Source organism: Peromyscus californicus, unplaced genomic scaffold, assembly GCF_007827085.1.
Source record: "Peromyscus californicus insignis strain IS unplaced genomic scaffold, ASM782708v3 Scaffold_4__1_contigs__length_199733344, whole genome shotgun sequence".
NCBI lineage: Eukaryota > Metazoa > Chordata > Mammalia > Rodentia > Cricetidae > Peromyscus > Peromyscus californicus.
This window is the reverse complement of record NW_026294562.1, coordinates 135,671,055-135,689,732: the sequence shown is the minus strand read 5'-3', so window position 1 is coordinate 135,689,732 and position 18,678 is coordinate 135,671,055. Positions and strand designations below refer to the sequence as shown.

The 18,678-nt window shown below is 46.2% G+C and overlaps 1 protein-coding gene across 4 annotated transcripts in view; it reads right to left on the bottom strand.

Annotated features, from left to right (window-relative positions):
* Positions 1 to 18,678, bottom strand: part of Lrrk1 (leucine rich repeat kinase 1) — a 129,946-nt gene that overhangs the window by 54,821 nt on the left and 56,447 nt on the right. For all 4 annotated transcript variants that reach the window (XM_052713390.1, XM_052713391.1, XM_052713389.1 and 1 more), the window contains exons 6-7: positions 2,434 to 2,660; positions 43 to 170 (exon numbers count right to left, since the gene is read on the bottom strand). In XM_052713390.1, coding sequence (XP_052569350.1) covers positions 43 to 170; positions 2,434 to 2,660 — 355 coding nt within the window. The remainder of the gene's footprint in view (positions 1 to 42; positions 171 to 2,433; positions 2,661 to 18,678) is intronic.

Below are 18,678 nucleotides of genomic sequence, written 5' to 3'. Positions count from 1 at the left end.
AGGAAGTGGCTGATGATACCGGTCATTGATGGAGGCACATACCGTTTTCTTCTTCAAACAGCCGCTCCAGATAATTTCTGGAAGCAGTCAGCTTTTGAAGTTTTGAGAGGTGCAAGAATCCAGGCGGAAGGTGGGACAGCTTGTTGCTGGAGATGTCGATTTCGAGTAACCTGAGGGGGGGGAGGGGAGAAGGGAGTCAGGGCACCGGAAAAGCAGCAGCAGTACATAAAGATCGCTCTGTCGGCAAGGCACACGCTTTCTCTCTACACACACAGTTTAAGAAGCAAGTGGGAATCTTGGCTTTTCACTTATTTGGTGAACTGTTACGACAATGGAATCTGACTTTGGTGGGTTCTGGTTCTTCTGAACATCCAGGGATTAAAACCTTTGCCCATGCTAAGCGAGGATGCCCTGGAGCTGCTCAGAGGCCACAGAGCAGGACTGCAACCTGTTGGGGATTTCGGGTTCACCCATCTGACCCAGGTTAAGAAGCCTGCTCAGCTAACACTTGCTCTTTACATGTTGGGTTTGCAAAACTCATTTATGAGGCCCAAGAACTAACCTCAAGCTCTTTCCAAAATCCTTGCCTCTTACAACATTTAAACCCCCAATGCATTTTTTAAAATCCCATGTATTTACTGTGTGTATGCATTCACTCATGTGAGCCAATGTGCCCTGAACTCCACCCAGGTGGAAGTCAGAGGACAGCTTTTAGGAGTTAGTTTTCTCTGACCAGTATGTAGGTTCAGGTCACCAGGCTAGCCAGCAAACTGTCAGTTCAAACCCTTTCTGCAATGAAGCCTTGCACATACACAGCCTCAAGAAATTCAAGTACAGTCCTGAGATGGTTCATCACGACTGTCAAAACTTGATGAGAAGCAAACTTCTGGACACAGTCTGTGAGGGATTGTCTAGATTAGGTGAGTTGAGGTGGAAGAGCACCTTAAATGTGGGTGACACCATTCCATGGTTAGTGTCCTAGGCTGAGTACCAGCAAGTAGTCATTGCTGTCTGCTTCCCGACTACAGCTGCAGTGTGACCAGTGACTGATGCAGTGTGACCAGCGACCAATGCAGTGTGACCTGCTATAGCTGCAGTGTGACCAGGAACCAATGCAGTGTGACCAGCTACCAATGCAGTGTGACCAGTGATTGATGCAGTGTGACCAGTGATTGATGCAGTATGACCAGCAACTGATGCAGTGTGACCAGTGACTGATGCAGTGTGACCAGTGACTGATGCAGTGTGACCAGTGACTGATGCAGTGTGACCTGCTATAGCTGCGGTATGACCAGCGACTGATGCAGTGTGACCAGTGACTGATGCAGTGTGACCTGCTATAGCTATGGTGTGACCAGTGACTGATGCAGTATGACCAGCGACCGATGCAGTGTGACCTGCTATAGCTGCAGTGTGACCAGGAACCAATGCAGTGTGACCAGCTACCAATGCAGTATGACCAGTGATTGATGCAGTATGACCAGCAACTGATGCAGTGTGACCAGTGACTGATGCAGTGTGACCAGTGACTGATGCAGTGTGACCAGCTGTAGCTGCAGTGTGACCAGCAACCAATGGAGTGTGACCAGCAACCAATGCAGTGTGACCAGCTACCAATTCAGTGTGACCAGTGACTGATGCAGTGTGACCAGTGACTGATGCAGTGTGACCAGCTACTGATGGAGTGTGACCAGTGACTGATGCAGTGTGACCTGCTATAGCTGCAGTATGACCAGCGACTGATGCAGTGTGACCAGTGACTGATGCAGTGTGACCAGTGACTGATGCAGTGTGACCAGCAACTGATGCAGTGTGACCAGCTGTAGCTGCAGTGTGACCAGCCACCTCTGACCCTGCATCCATGCCTTTTCCACCACAATGGACTTGCTCCTTCAAACTGTGAGTCGGGATAACCCCTTTCTTCTTTAAGTTGTCAGGGTATTTAGTCACAAGGAGAAAAGTAATTCATAGATATCTTTCCCCTGCCATGCTGCCTCAGGGCTCAGAGTTCTAGGAAAGACAGGCAGTGACCCAGTGACCAGTGTTCCTGTGTGGCCACATTCCCAGAGTTGACCCTTTCCTCAGGCCCACCCAGCTTTTTCTGGGAGGTGGGACAAACCCCTCTACCATCCCAGGAAGCCTCCAGCCACCCGACTGTGCAGGACACAGTTGTGTAATTTGAACCAACAGCTCTGCATGGCTGTGGATGAGCTGAGGTAAATCCTTAGCCCAGACCACCCGTTCAGACCTCTCTGGCTCATGAGGCATCCGAGGCCTTGATGCCTTGCTCTCGTGAGCTCGTGTAAGAGAGCAGTCCTTTTACTACTGCCACGTGCTCATTCTCCAAAACCCAGAATTCAACCAAGGAACCTGTAGGGGAAGGTGGCTCTGACGGCGGGGTACGGAAGGCCTGGTCCACACTCCCGGGCCCACCTGGAGCAGATGATTTCGTCGGATGACTGCACACAGGGCAGCTCCCCCAGGTGGTTGTCTGAGAGGTTCAGCTTCTTCAGGTTGATGAGTCCCCAAGGGATGATGGAGGGGAGCGAAGGCAGGCAGTTGGAGGAGAGGTCGAGCTCTGTGATCTGGCAGGAGATGTCTAAAAGCCAGTCCAGGTCCACCCAGGGCAACCTAAGACGGGACCATTTCACACAAAGTGCCTGGGGCGGGACAGGAAGGAACAACACGTAAGGATGGTGAGTCTGGGCCCCAGGTAGGCCTGGAGTAAAATATTCAAGTGGGGCTGTGTGCCTACTCCAGCTGCAGCCCTGTCCTGAGATGCTGGGAGCATGTCCACCCTATCTCCCCGGCTTCCACTGAGGTCGTTAGCACAAGGCAGGGGCTAGTCTGATCTGCACAAGTCACCTGCTCATGGCTCCAAGTCACCTCCAGAGCATGCTGGTGGCCCAGAGCCAACTCCTGAGCATTTCTCACAGGGGTGCAGCACAGCAGCAAGGGCTTGTGGGTACAAAGGAAGCCCCCTGAGGCTCAGAAGGCCTCTTCTCAGGCAGGGTCCTAACATGGTCTACCATCTCTTTTCTTGACTCGCTTTGTGTGATCTAGGCAGCCAATGTCTACTGCCACCTGGCCCTGTGCCCGGCCTCATTCTGTACTGGCTGCCTCCAGACGAAAGGCCACACCAAATGGAAATCTGAAACACTGGTCCACAACCCACAGCAAGCAACCAACTCCCTTAGCAAATAGCCCAGGAAGCCAGATAGCCAGTGATAGCTACAGTAACAAACTAGTGAGTTCACTGTGTTCTTCTGTAACAGACCGGGATGATATCAGTAACAGGCAACTTCCCTGATTTTGGCCCTGCTTCCAGTTCAGGTCAACCCGAGAAAGCCAAGTACAGCCCTGACACAGATACACACGGATCCTACTTCCAGGTGTCTCTGGCTTCCCTGGACAACAGCCTCCAGTGAGGACATTGTAGACCCTCCCTTTGGTTATGTTTTGAAGCTTACCCACTTCTCCGTGCCCCAAGTCTCTGCCACATGTGAAGGACAACTCAAACCCTTTGCTGTGGCAAACTCAGAACAGGCTCCTTATTTGGTCATTTTTGTTTTGTTTTGTTTTGTTTTGTTTTGTTTTGTTTTTTAACAAGAGGAAGTCAGAAATCCCAGTGGTTTACTATTGTTGGGCAGCAAATGGGTCCTGGTTAAATATGTAAGAATAAGGCTTTCCTCTGTCTTCAGGGTCATTTAAGAATCCAGGACTCGATTGGGTTTCTGGGGAGAAGAAATCTGCTTTTTGGCTTGTTTATCCAAAGCAACTGGAAACTAACAACAACAAAAAATTACAGGGCCAGAAATATAAACAAAAATGAGTGTTTCACAAATGAAAGAACCTCAGGAACCGTGGGAAAGGTACCAATAGAGTGGGTTGAATTGGCCTTTGCAATTGACAGTAGCTAAGAGGTGACCATATGTGGCCACTAGGTGGTGGTGTGTACATTGTCTTTAGCTCCCTTTAGCCAAATTCTGGAAAGGCTGTGTGCCCGCCCTTCCAAGGGAATAACCTCCAGCTTTCATCTCCCTCTTTATTAGTTCAGATGAAGAAGAATGAACAGCTAGAGAGGTCCAGAGAGAGGAGTCTTAGCCTCAGCTAATTCTGTTAGATAGGCCGCTCAATTGCTCTGGCTTGCCTTTTTATTTTTTTCCTATTGTCTTTTCCCACTTACTTTTAAGTGTAAAAACAAATCTAAAATTTGCCAAAGAGCTGAATTAGGAGCCGATGAACCCTACGGACCTGGAGTCACCAGCTGCCAAAGCAACATCATATTGGCTGTCTCTCAGCTCTTTCCAGACACAAAACCATATGCTCTCAGGGCTGGGGAGATGGCTCTGTGGTTAAGAGCACTTGCTGCTCTTGTGGAGAACCTGAGTTTGTTTCCTAGCACACTCATGTTGGGTGGCTCACATCTGCCTGTATCTCCAGCTTTGCAGGGATCCTACGGCTCTGGATTTTAGGGCACCTGAATTCACATACATATACCACCCCAACACACACACACACACACACACACACACACACACACACACACACACACACACACACACATTTAAAACCAAAATCAAAACTCTTCACTTTTGCTGAACCATTTGTGAATAGTACAACATGACATGTGTCCTAGTTAGGACTTCCTTTGCTATGATGAAACACCACAGCCCAAAGCAAGTTGGAGAGGAAAGGGCTTATTAGGCTTACACTCCCACATCATAGTCCATCACTGAAGGAAGTCAGGACAGAAACTCAAACAGGGCAGGAACCTGGAGTCAGGAGCTGATGCAGAGGCCATGGAGGGGTGCTGCTTACTGGCTTGCTTCCCATGGCTTGCTCAGCGTGCTTTCTTAGAGAACCAGGACCACCAGCCCAGGGATGACCCCACCTACAATGGGCTAGACCCTCCATCAATACTAATTAAGAAAATACCTTGTGGGGCTGGAGAGATGGCTCAGTGGTTAAGAGCACTGGCAACTCTTCCAGAGGTCCTGAGTTCAATTCCCAGCAGCCACATGGTGGCTCACAACCACTCATAATGAGATCTGGTGCCTTCTTCTGGCCTGCAGGCATACATGCAGGTAGAACACTGTGTACATAATAAATAAATACATCTTAAAAAAGAAAAAGAAAAAGTCTTGCAGCTGGATCTTATGGAGACATTTTCTCAATGGAGGCACCCTCCTCTCTGATGACTCTAGCTTGTGTCAAGCTGACATAAAACTAACCAGGACAGCATGCCACCCTAAACACTTCGGCACACATCTCAGTAGAACAGGAATCTTTTCACATAGAACATTAGTTCTTCAAGCTGTGTAACAGCAGCACAAGGTTATGCAGTCCATGGCCCGTGTTCAAGGATTCCCCATTGCCCCAGAAATGTATTTTAAAAACTAGTTTGTAGCCGGGCGGTGGTGGCGCACGCCTTTAATCCCAGCACTCGGGAGGCAGAGCCAGGCGGATCTCTGTGAGTTCGAGGCCAGCCTGGGCTACCAAGTGAGTTCCAGGAGAGGCGCAAAGCTACACAGAGAAACCCTGTCTCGAAAAAACAAAACAAACAAACAAACAAAAAAACAAAAAAAAACTAGTTTGTGTTCTGATCAGGAATTGCTTTCTTTCTTCGATCTGGAATCATCCTCATGCCTTTGGGGTTCTTCTGACTCTGGCATTGCAATTTTCCAAATCTTTGGGAATAATCTCCCAATCTCACCTGGCTAGACACTGGGTAAGTGAAATGTCAGTTGAGACTTAGGTTTAAGCATTTTAGGCAAAGGTTGGAGAGAATGTTGGGTTCTTTCCACAAAGACCACCAGGGGGCATCAGACACCAAGTGATTCTACCACTGGGACCAGATTTGATCTCCAGACAAGGTAGTGCCTGCCTGATCTCCAGTCCTCACAAGCACTAGGCAGAGTGATATTCTGACAGTGTGTGTGTGTGTGTGTGTGTGTGTGTGTGTGTGTGTGTCTGCGTTCTGTGTTCCTACATAATTGTTTTGACTTTGAGTGGGTTCAACATTGTCGATCTTGGGCTGAATCAATGAATACAGTGGTGGGTGCCAAGTGGTGTTTTCCCCAAACTACCTTCCTACGTTCACTCTCTATCATTCTTTGTGTAAGAGTATCTCTCCTGCCCCCAGGTGCCCACCTCATGAAAGTGTCCCTTACATGAACTGTCGATTCTTTAGAGTGTTTCAATTTATTATCATTACACTTTCTTCGGGTGCCCAAGTGTTCCAGCTTGTCCAGGGGGAAGTCCCTGGTGAGGATGCCTGTATTCTTTTGACTTTTTCTGGGCACTAGGGGTGATGATTCCTGGCAAAATCAGATATCCCAGGCTCCTCTGATGCTGCCCAGGGCAAGTCCTGGCCTCATCTTTGATTCTCATTCAAGAAAAATGCTATTTAGAAACAAAGATGAAGACATTCGGTGTGCTAATCACTGCTGGAGTAGTGCCATGTCTTAGCCCATTGGCTGGACACAGCTCTGTGGTTACACTAGTCATTCTGATACCCAAACAGCTGGCCTGCCCTTTACCTTAGCTGAGCATTGCTGGCTTTAATCAAATATATAAAATAAAATCAGTTCAGGAATTCTGTTACCTGCCAAATTCTGTTACATGCCAAAGTCTGTTACCTGCCGCATTCTGTTACCCCTGCAAACCCCAGAGAATGGTCTGTTTTCTGTGGCTAGAAAAATCAAGCTGAGCGTAGGAGGTTTCTAAGGAAAAGAACTCAGTGTGGCACATGGTTCTGGGGCAGCAAGGCATAGCCTTGGCTCAGTCCTGGGGAGACACTCCTTGGCTCCCTTCCAGGACAGCAGGAAGCTCTGGTGGGAGCGTGGGAGGGAGGGAGGGAGATAATGGGAGGAGAAGGAAATCAGAAAGGAATTCACAGGCCTGGCTTGCTTTCAGTAACAGCTCACCACATGGACCCAGCATTGATTGTTCTGAGGGTGATGCTTCCAATGACCTGAACACTTTCCACCAGGTCCCACCTTTGCAAAGTCTTACCATCTCCGGAAACATCCATGCTAGGGACTAGTTCTCCAGCACTGACACCCTTAGAGGACAAAGCAGATCCACCATAGCACCCCATTCCTCCTCTACCTCCCAGATGGAGCCCCCCATTCCTCTATCTATCTCCCAGATGGAGCCCCCCAATCCTCTATCTCCCAGATGGAGCCCCCCAATCCTCTATCTCCTAGATGGAGCATTAAGAGGGTCACCATCTTGCCTGCCACCATTGGCCAGCACTTTTCTTGATTAGCGCTGAGTGTGCCTGCTGTTCCGTTAGATGATCGGGGAGTTCTGGGTTCAGAGGCCAGTGTGTGTGTGTGCCTGTGTGCATACATGTGTGGGTTGGTGAGCCTCTGGTTGCCTCAGCTCAAATGTCTTGATCTTTGCGGACTCATGAGTGAATGAAGAACACATTTAGCAGAGAAAGAATGCTTGTATGGAAGCCTGTGCTTTTTCCACAGTGGCCATTCTATTGGAAGGAAATCACCCCCAGAGAGGAGTGCTGTGTGTAACACTGACTTCACCAGACCCACAGGAGAGGGGGAAGCAGTGGTTGCCACCAGGTCTGGGTCCCACCAGCACAAGTTTCTTCACAACTGACATCTGATAAACTTACGCCCAGAGAGGCGAGGTGGAGGAAGTCTGAAGGTAGGACGATGTGGTTGTGGAACATTACTTTAACTCCCCCAAAGTGTGCGCTGTTGTTTACGCTGGCATTTTTTTTTTTAACTATGTAAAGATGTGTTGCCGTTTCACCTCGCCTGCCTAAGGCACCTGATTGGTCTCATAAAAAGCTGAATGGCCACTAGCTAGGCAGGAGAGGGATAGGCGGGGCTGGTGGGCAGAGAGAATAAGTAGGAGGAGGAATCTAGGCTTGAGGGGAGAGGACACAAGAGAGGAGCGAATGAGGGAGAGAGGGAGGCACCTGGGGTCAGCCAGCCAGCCAGCTGTCAAACAGACAGACACGGAGTAGGACGTATAGAATGAAAGAAAAGTAAAAAGCCCTGAGGCAAAACGCAGATGAAGAAACACAGGTTAATTGAAGTTATAAGAGCTAGTGGGACAAGTCTAAGGCCGAATTCATAACTAATAATAAGTCTCCGTATCATGATTTGGGAGCTGGTTCGTGGCCCAAAAGAAAACCTGTTACACGACATTCTTGGCAGACAGACAGGCTTATAGAGTGATACATGCCGAGTTAGATGGAGCATGTTGTAGACAAACACGGAAGCCTTCTACCTGGTCTTGGGTTACACTGAAACTTTAGATTGACATGTTTTATTATTATTATTTCTGGTACCCAGGTACCCAGGGTACCTAAGTGTTCCTAGGTGCCAGAGGGAGAGAGACAAAGAACACCCAATAACAATTGTGTCCATGCACTTGAGAGAGACAGGTTCAGCAAGCCCACAGCCATCAATGTTTGTTTGTATCAGTCTGGGCAGAATTACCACAAACCAGGCTCTGAGGGAACACAGCCAGCCATTGCATAACCCTGACCCAGAATGCTGAACCAAAAGATCAAAGGCAGCTGGCACTGGACTGCTCAACAGCTCAGTGGTCAGGCCACATGCACCAGGGGAACACATGGAAAATGTCCTGGCGTTTGTCTCCAAGCCTTTCAAACGCTGGCCAAATGAAAGGGAGCCCAGAGGAAGCACCGCCTCCCTGTACAGGCACCAAGGGATGGCTTGGAAAGTTGTTTTCCAGGGTGGTGGTGGGGACTCGGGTTGTTAAGGGGTCGGGTGGGGGGGGGGGGTTGGTGAGATTCTCAGTGGATAAAATGCTTGCCATGCGAGTCTGGAAACCTGGGTTTGATTCCCAGAACCCAAGTAAGGATGGAAGGAGAGGACTGCTAAGTCTCCCTGCAGAAAATCTTCTGGTCACTGGGAGGAACATATTGGGATGCAAGCCCTACTCCCTTCTTTTCAGTTCCCAGTCATGAATCAAATGGCTCCTTCTACTGATTCCCACAAGCTGTCCTCAGATGGTCACATGTATGCCACAAAACACTGTACACATATCATTGCACACACACCATTCCACACACACACACACACCCACACACACCCACACCCACACACACACACACACACACACACACAGAGGTTAATAATAATACATAAAATAAAAACATTGAAGGGCTGTGTTTATTTGGGGCCATGGGTAGAGAGTGTTGTAGAGAAAGCTCTCCTGATCTGGAGATGAAGGTTGCAGCCCAGAGGCATTATCTGACTCGACATGTTCTAGAAGCCACTGGCCACAAAGATATATTTTTCCCCCAAAAAATGTTTTTTATTATATTTTATTTATTTTGTGTCTGTTTGTGGACATCTGTGTGAGCACGCGTACCACGGCGCATGTGTGGAGGTCAGAGGACAACTTGAAGGGATTGGTTCTCTCCTTCCACCGTGTGGGGCCTGAAGATGGAACCCAAGCTGTTAGGCTTAGAGGCAAGCACCCTGACCCACTGAGCCATCTAGCCGACTCTTTTATTTTTATGCCACAGCAACTCTACTGGCTAAAGAAAAAAAAAAGGTATTCAAAGGTGGACTGGGGTCTCCGATGGCTTTAGCTTGGCATTGGCGCTCCAGTGACAGAGGCTGGAGAACAGGTCCGGGACAGACACAGAAAAGGACTTGGCTCAGAGATGGGCTAGGTCGGGCGGCTGGTCACCTGGTCACCTGGTAGAGAGGGGCCCTTGATGTTTGTTCCTTATCGGGACTCTGCTGTCCCTCAGGATGGAATTCACAGCTCTGCCTCCCCGTTCCCACTGGTCATGTCAGCCATCTCTGCTGGACTCACAGCTGAGTCTGAACTGTAACCCCTAGAGACTATAAACCCCTTGACAGGACAGACCGCTGCTCCGTGCAGCAGGACAGAACACACCGAGAGAGGCAAGCCACAGAGGTTTGTTCATTCATGACACACGTGTTAAAGTGGGGGGACACACAGAATGCTCCGGGATTGCATGTTGGTCTGTGGCCCACAACAACCCCCAGACTCTCTGTGTTCAGCAGAAGTTTTCAGATGGCGTCTGATGGTGGCTTCTCCTTGGTGTGGGGCTTCGGGGCTTCAGAATGGTGAGGGGAACCTTGTGTTCATTTCAGCCTATGCTTTGGTGACTTGTTACAAAAGCCCCAGGAAAAGAGCAACCCGTAACCAGTCAGGCAAAGCCAGAAGGTACCGTGGATCAGATCTGGAGTAGCCTTGAAGTCTAGTGACCAAGGTCTTGTCTCCGGCGTGCTACTGGAAAGTGGGGGGAAACCAGGAAGTGGGACTTGGTGGGAAGTCTCCTGGTCATCAGGGGCATGCCCTTGAGGAGGATATCTGGACCCAGTCCCACCTCTCCTGGTCTCTTTCTTTCAATTTCCAGCTGGGAATCCAATCCCCCCCCCCCCCCGTCCCCGCCCCCGTCCCGTGCACACTCTCACTGGGGTGCCAAGCCAAGGCGCCGGGGCCAGCCGATCATGGCCTGAAACCTCTGAAGCCTTGAGCCAAAGCAAACCTTTCCACATGAGTTGATTTCTCTTGGATACCCTGTGATAGTAAAGGAGAGCTAACTAATGATAGGGAATCAAAACTGAGAATCCAGATTATTTCATCAGCAGACACCAATGATTAAGTTCCATTCCCAGGACACACACGGCAGGAGGAGAGAACCAATTCCCACAAGTTGTCTTTTAACTTACACACATACACACACACACACACACACACACACACACACACACACACACACACCACTTTTGTGGGAAGAAAAAGGAAGAAACAGCTTCTGAAAACCCAAAGGACACCTGTCAAGAGCGTAGGCGAGAAAGCAAGTTTTCCAGGTAAAGAAAATGATGTAAAGTCGGCCACCCAGTCTGGGGAGAGCCTGTTCGAACCTGTGGTATACAAGGAAAGTTTTTAAAAAAGGAATATCTGCTTCAGAGAGCAGGGAAGGGAGAGATTAATAGAGGGGTTCCTCCTAATCTTGAAAGGGGTTACTTGGTAATTGACTGAATGAGAGAAAAAACAAGTCAGTTCTGAAGACAGCATGTCTGCTAAAATATACTGTGTCAGACATAATAGTACTTAGCTGCCAGTATCATATAAAGTAGAGGAAACATTACCATAGAAACCAGATTATTGAAAAATGTTAAATACAAAAATAACTTAGAAGTCCAAGGCTAATGGTATATTTAAAAAACATACTCCAGTTGTCTGTTCTTGTTAGGTGTGACAGTTAATCTCAGGCTTGGATTTGATGAAAGAATCCATAGAAACCTGGTAGAGCATTCCTCGTTGTGTTTGTGAGGGTCCAAGGGAGATCTGTGGGTGCGGAGCATCTACCCTCAGTGTGGGCAAGTGTCATCCCATCAGCCGGGGATTGAGACAGAACGGAACAGCAGAAGTCTTTTTCTTTGTCTGCTTTGGCCTGAGACATTCCCCTTGTCCTCACTGACATTAAAAATCCAAGCTTGGGGGCCTCTAGGACTTTACACCAGTGGTCCTCTGGGTTCTCAGACCTTCCCATCAAGCTTAGCTATGTTATCAGCATCCATGGCCTCCAGCTTGAAGAAAGGATCAAGGAGCTGTTTAGTCACCACAGTTATATGAGCCAAGTCCCCTAGTGGGTCCCCTCTCATCTACTTATCTGTCTATCTATCTATCTATCTATCTATCTATCTATCTATCATTTGTCTGTCTATCTACCTATGTATTTATGCATGTATGTATACATCCATCCACCTGTCCTTCTATCATCTATCTATCTATCTATCTATCTATCTATCTATCTATCTACCTATCTATCTATCTATCATTTGTCTGTCTATCTACCTATGTATTTATGCATGTATGTATACATCCATCCACCTGTCCTTCTATCATCTATCTATCTATCTATCTATCTATCTATCTATCATTTGTCTATCTACCTATGTATTTATGCATTGTATGCATGCATGCATGCATCCATCCATCCATCCTGCTGGCTCTGCTATCTGAGGAGCCCCGACTAACACAAGCACAGTGGAGACCGATGATCAGATGGCAGCATGCTCAGCAGCTCCTTGCAGTGCACACGAAGCACTTTCAGCTGACCATTTACAGCATCTCTGGAGGCTGGTGCCATCGCACAGAAAGAACTCTAGAGGTGACCTAGTCCTGTAACAGACTCAACCGCAATTATAGACCCAGTGTTTGATACGGCTCCCTCTTTGCTACACCTGCATGCCTACGGGGCTATGGAAAAGCTGACAGCCAACCAACGACACCTAGGACATCAGAGGGACAGGTGGTGATAAAAGACAAATTATTACAACCCCAAAATACAACGATGCTAAGTCTTTACGGCCTGGCACAGGACAGAAGAGACGACAGAGAAGTCAATGAAAGCAAGGGAAACAATGACAGTAGACCATGAAAGACGAAATATGCAAAGAACCAACAGGGAATCACGTAATAGAGACAATTGAAGAGCAGAGGCCGGAGAACGGGTTCTGTTTTCACGCAGGAACCTTCTCCTCAACTGGTTCAACTCTGAGACACAAAGGCAAAGAAACTTGAAAGGGCAGGCTTGCAAGCTCGTCCCTTTCCCTACTCCATAGCTCATGCCTAGACAAAGGCAAAAGGAAAGCAATGACCAGCCAGGAGAAGGGGGTTAAACGGTGCCCAAGAATTTGGATATCGCAATCCCCCCTTTAAATAATGTGTGGTGGGGAGAGGAAGAACCAACACAGGACAACAGGAATTTAGGGCAATGAAAGCCTCACAATGAGTGGAGAACACACAGAGAAATACCAGAATGTTCTGTGCTCACTCGGCACAGGGAGATGAAAGAAAGCAGAAGATCAAGGATAGCCAGGCTAAGATGGAAAACAGAGATGAGGAGAAACAAGAGCTTGACCAGGAAAATCAAGTGGAGGATCTCTCAGAAACCAACAAAGATGAAGCTCGCTCACTTCCTGATGGGCTCTGAGGCTGGCTCCCTGGGGGAGTCAGGTCAAATACTGCAAACCTGGTCAAAAGCTCTTGCCTTGGGAAGCCGGAGGCCCAAGGTGGGAACTTTCTATCACTGGTTTACTAAATGGCCATGTGGAACCTCCTTCTAAACAGTCAGGGTTACACCCGTAGGTCGGTGTTGCTCTCAACCTTGGGCAGTGATGCTTCTTCAGCAGCGGGCGGCTGGTGAAAGCTCTGAGGATAAGTGGGGGTCAAGTGCTCAGCTCTCAATGGGACAGCTATTCCACCCCTCCCTGAAAATCTAGGGCATACAGTGAAAGGGGTAGAAATAAATGTAAAGTAGGGGGTGGAGAGGACTGCTATCAAATGCTGTCTTTTGGATATGACATAGCATTTGCATCTATGACCTCACTAAAGCTTGGCTGTTTGTACAAGATCAAACCAACAAGATCGGGGCTCAGTGGGTTTCAGAGTGTGTGTGTGTGTGTGTGTGTGTGTGTGTGTGTGTGTGTGTGTGTGCGCGCGCGCACGTGGGTGGGGGATGTTTAGGAAGTGTGGGAGGTGGGAGGAGTTGAGAGTGCATCAAATCAAGATACATCATATATAGGCACAAAATTGGTAAAGAAAAAAAAAGATATTTTAAAACAGAAAATACACTAATAACCTAGGAGTAAAAATGTCAGTATAAAAACTGGTATAAAATGATTGTTGAAAGTATGAGAGATTTTGTTGTTAGTCAGGGCTAGCGAGCCCCTGACTACACTGTAAACAAGACTTACAAAAAAATAAAAATCCCCAAAGCGACACAATAAAAGTACATGTGAAATGATGGACCCAAGGGAGATAACCAGAGAGCCATTCCCAAAGGTCCTAATTCAATATAAATCGTTCTTAAGTAAAAGTTTAAAGAACAAACAGTCCCCATGTTGTGTAAATGGTTCCTTAATATAGCGGCTCACTTCATTTTATGAGTCACAACTAGGAATTCTGTAAGAGCCATTAAAATTCCAGGTCAAATGCATGTGTGTACGTGGATGTAAAAACTGCTATAACATCTTTAAAAATAGAATACAATTTAAACCAAACTCAACTATTCCAATCCCAAGCCAATTAATGCCTCTCCAGAAACCTAACACGGTGGTAACCGAGACCCTGACAGTCACAGCTGATTTTATGAAGGGAAAGATCCCAGTGCTCCTTAGGTTGCTGGATGCTAGACGCTTCTTAGGAAAGCCTGGTTCCATCTTCACTAATTCTCTGGTTTTCCACCCTGGTGGTAGAACCCAGGGCCTCTTACATGCCAGACAGACACTTTACCCTGAGCCCCTAAAGTTCTTAAGAAGTTAGAGGGCCCCCCAATCAATACTGCCCTTTTATAAGCCAGGCAGTGATAGTGCACACCTTTAATCCCAGAACTCAGGAGGCAGAGGCAGGCAGATCTTTGTGAGTTCTAAGCCAGCCTGGTCTCCAGAGTGAGTTCCAGGACAGCCAGTGCTACCCAGAGAAACCTTGTCTCAAACAAACAACAAAAAGCCCCCTTTTTTTCTTATACTATTTTATTCTTTTAAAATATAGGAAATTTATAAGAAATCTCCCACTACTTGGCTAACAGTCAGTAGACAAAGAGAAAAAGCAAGATATGAAAATTCTTGTGTAGTTAACAAAGATCCTTAATTTATTATTAAGAGCCTCCCAACACAAGATTTTTGCCTCACAATTATGTGAGAGATTAAAGCATAATATTTAGCAGAGTACATTTAAGCTATGATATCATTTATAAACAGAAATAATATTATTTAAAATTTAAAAATTCAACAATTATGCAGCCAATTATCCACCCATTCACCCATTTAATGATCCACCCATCTATCCAATCATCTATCCATCATCAGCCCTTCCATCTATCACCCACCCACCTACCCATTCATCCAAACGCATTCATGAATACATCCAATGATCCATCCTTCCATCCATACAACCATCTACCAAGCATGTTCAGGATCTCTCCTGAATGGCAACCATGGAGTGAGCAAAGGCGGCCAGGCACCCAGCTTCCCGGAAGCTTCTGGTCAGGTCGTGGAGTCAGCATTAGATGGGAATGTTATCCTCAGAGTCAACTCTAGATGTGGCTAAGAATAAAGCAGACAGGAAGTTCTGAGAGATGAAAGGTATGTGTTCCCGCTGTGCATTAAGGACGATCTTTCCGAGGATACTGTGTGGGGCTGAGGTTTGCACGGTGCCTTGGGGGCAAAACGCAGTGTGTTAATAACGTATTGAGAAGGCAGGGCCATTTTTCCCGGCTGGGGTATTCACCAGATGGTACAGCATGGTCAACATAGGTTCTCCCTGCTATTGGACACTGGGGGTTTGTCCCTCAATTTTCCTTCTTACAAATGGCAGGATTCGGCTGTTTGTGGTAATCACTAATGTCTTAGAGATAGATTTGAGAAATGAAATACCAAATTCAGAATAGTCTACTGGAAGAAAAAGAAGTTTAACAGTCTTTGCCATGCCAATTACTTTTGCCCATATGGAACCAATCTGTAATGTCAGGAGCATGACACTGGCGTGCCCACCGCTCTGGGCCCCGCCAGATGTCTTACCGAGCATTTCTGTTTATTTGTGCTGGTTTAACAGGTGGGAGACAGCGCTTTAATTTGGTTTCCAGGATTGCTAATAAGCTTGTGTATGTTTTCCTGTGGTGGTTTGTCATCCGAGTCTCCTCACACGTGAATTCACTGCTTATTTCTCTCGTTTGTATCTAGTGGGACCTGTAACCAAGGTGACTGCCGAGGTGTGGATGTGGACAGGCTGCTGTGAAGTCCCAAGCATCATAGATGACTCATAGACCCCAGCTGAATTAAATTAAATTAATCCCAATCCATGAGAGGCATCAATCATATAGAGTAATGATCTATTTTGGATTTAAATTTTTGTCAGTTTTCTTTCTGTTCCTTTGTTTTGTTGAGATGGTATCTCCCTATGTTGCTTAGACTGTTCTAGAACTCCTGGGCTCAGTTCTCCTTACCCAGCCTCCCAATTAGGTGAGACTTCAGATCTGACCTTCACCGGCTTTACTTCCCCTTTTAAAAAGGTTTTATTTTAAAAATACACTTTTAGTATAAATAACTTTACTATTTAAATACATCCATATTATCTCTTTATATTTGGAAGTATGCTTTTATATTTATATTTGGAAGTATGCTTTTAACATTTGGTAATGGCAACCATCTCCTTTTTTAAAAAATATAATTGATGTGTGCTTTTCAATATTTATGAAATAGATGGATGTCGGATAATTCTGATGAGTTTCCCGAGCTTAGTTCTAGCGTGTCTGCAGTCTTGCCTACACCGTGATTAACCGAAACCTCTGAGCTATACCCAACAGGCCCAACATGTGTAACGCTTCTCATTCACTTTCTTAGTCTCTGTCTGTGTGTTTTCCACTTTGTCATGTAAGATCAAGCAACAGTTTTTGGCATGTCCAGTTTATCAATCATTTTCCTGCTCTTAATTAAATATGAGTAATTTATATAACTAATGCTTTATAGCCAAGCTTCTTAAGCTGTGACTTGTGACCCCCTGTGGGGCCACGGGGGTGGCAGGGGATGGGGGGGGGAGTCACAAACCTTTGGCAACAGTAAAAGGCTTCTGAATAAGTAATGACCGAAAAGCAGCTCCAAATGGAACTCCTCGTCTTGAACCTCAGCTGTTTCCAGCAGAGCAACCAGGGCTCCCCTGTGCGATGCCATGTGACTTCGCTACCGTCTCAGGCGGAAGCACACAGCACAGGCACTTTGCACCGAGCGCTGTCCCAGCACACTAACAGAAGCTCCTGAAACCCCTCAGCCTCAGGCTGGACTATGGCACTAGGAAACGCAGTGCTTTTACTACATATACAATTTTTTACAGAGATGTAAAGGTTTAATTAAGGAGAACAAAAACCTCTAAGAGTCCCCACTGTCATTACTCATGTAAGTATAATAAGAATACTTTAGACCGTATTGTGCCAGAATGTGGGAGTTTTTTGAAACTGTAGTTTGATTTACTGATAAGTTTCATTAAAAAATAACCATTCAATGAGCTTCAGCTGGGGACTATGACAGAATTTCTGGCACTTCCTAGATGGCCCTAATCATACTCCTGCTACCTTATATTACATATTTATGTGACATGGTCTTTGTGACATCTAAAATAAAAAATCACTTCTGAACAATACTGGCGATGCTCTAAGTCCCGCAGCATCAAATGTCCAACTGAGATTTAATTCTTTATGTGAAAATGAACAAGCACATCCACCTCATTAATACGCAAAAATCTGCTTTAATCTCTAGTAACTGGTAAATTATATATAACAAAGAATTGTTTTGAAATAAAATTCTTTATGATTTATTGCTAGTAAATGTTTGATTTGTATACCTATCTTATACAACTATACACCTGTAACAATTTGTTGGGCTAAAAGAGGTTTTGATTGGAAAAACTCTTTAAGAGGCCTTGCTCTATAGGACAGCTCCATTTGTATTATGTCCTACAGAACAAGATGAACACCTACTAGAAAGAGTCTGTGAAGATCAGAAAAAATAAGCCGGGCGGTGGTGGCGCACGCCTTTAATCCCAGCACTCACGGGGCAGAGGCAGGCGGATCTCTGTGAGTTCGAGGTCAGCCTGGGCTACAGAGTGAGTTCCAGGAAAGCCACAAAGCTACACAGAGAAATCCTGTCTCAAAAAAACAAAACAAAACAAAATATCAGAAAAAATAATACCTGTGTAGAACACAGTAGTCCTGTCTTATCCATGGGGAGATATCCTGAGACCCCAAGACTATGCTGTTCTCTCCTATCTGTCTGCCTATCTATCTATCTATCTATCTATCTATCTATCTATCTATCTATCATCTATTTGTCTATCTATCTATCTATCTATCTATCTATCTATCTATCTATCATCTATCTGTGTGTGTGTGCAAATTATGAGTTTAATTTGTATATTGCACATAGTAAGACACCACCAACAAAAACTAATAATAGAATAACAATAAAAAGTTATAACAGAAGTCAGGTAAATGTTATTCTCTTGAAATGTGTTGGTATATATCTGAACTGCCAGCATTTCCTCTTGTGTGTTTGGGCCACTATTAGTAAAATAAGGATTATGTAAGCATACCCTGAGAGTCTATCTGGGAGCTGAGGCAGTTGCCAAGTGACTATTGATCATGTATAAACTGCAACATGGAGACACTGGACAAGGGGATGCTTCACACCCAGGAAAGGATGGTTTGGAAGAGTGTAAGAACTCACCACGATACTTGGAATGGCATACTAATTTAAGACTTAAGCATGGTTTTATCTAGCATTTTTCATTTAGTATTTTTGGACCAGAATTGACTGTGAGTAACTGAAACCATGGGAAGTAGAGCCAGAGGTAATGAGGGACCAACATACAAGACCAGGAAAAGCAAAATTGACAGGAAGTTTGCTTTGTGATCCTCTGAAGGTAGCAAATGGCTTTCTCTTCCTCTCACAAGGTAGGGGGTGAACAGGCCAGGCTGAGGGAACCCGGGATCTTGACAGCACCGCCTCTACCCCTTTGGAGACTCACTAATCCTGAGACTTAAACCCCGGAATGCTAATTTCCACCTCTGTCACAAGAAACAGTACCTTCAGCCACTCAGGGGGTCAAGGAATGAAGATGATAGCAATGCGT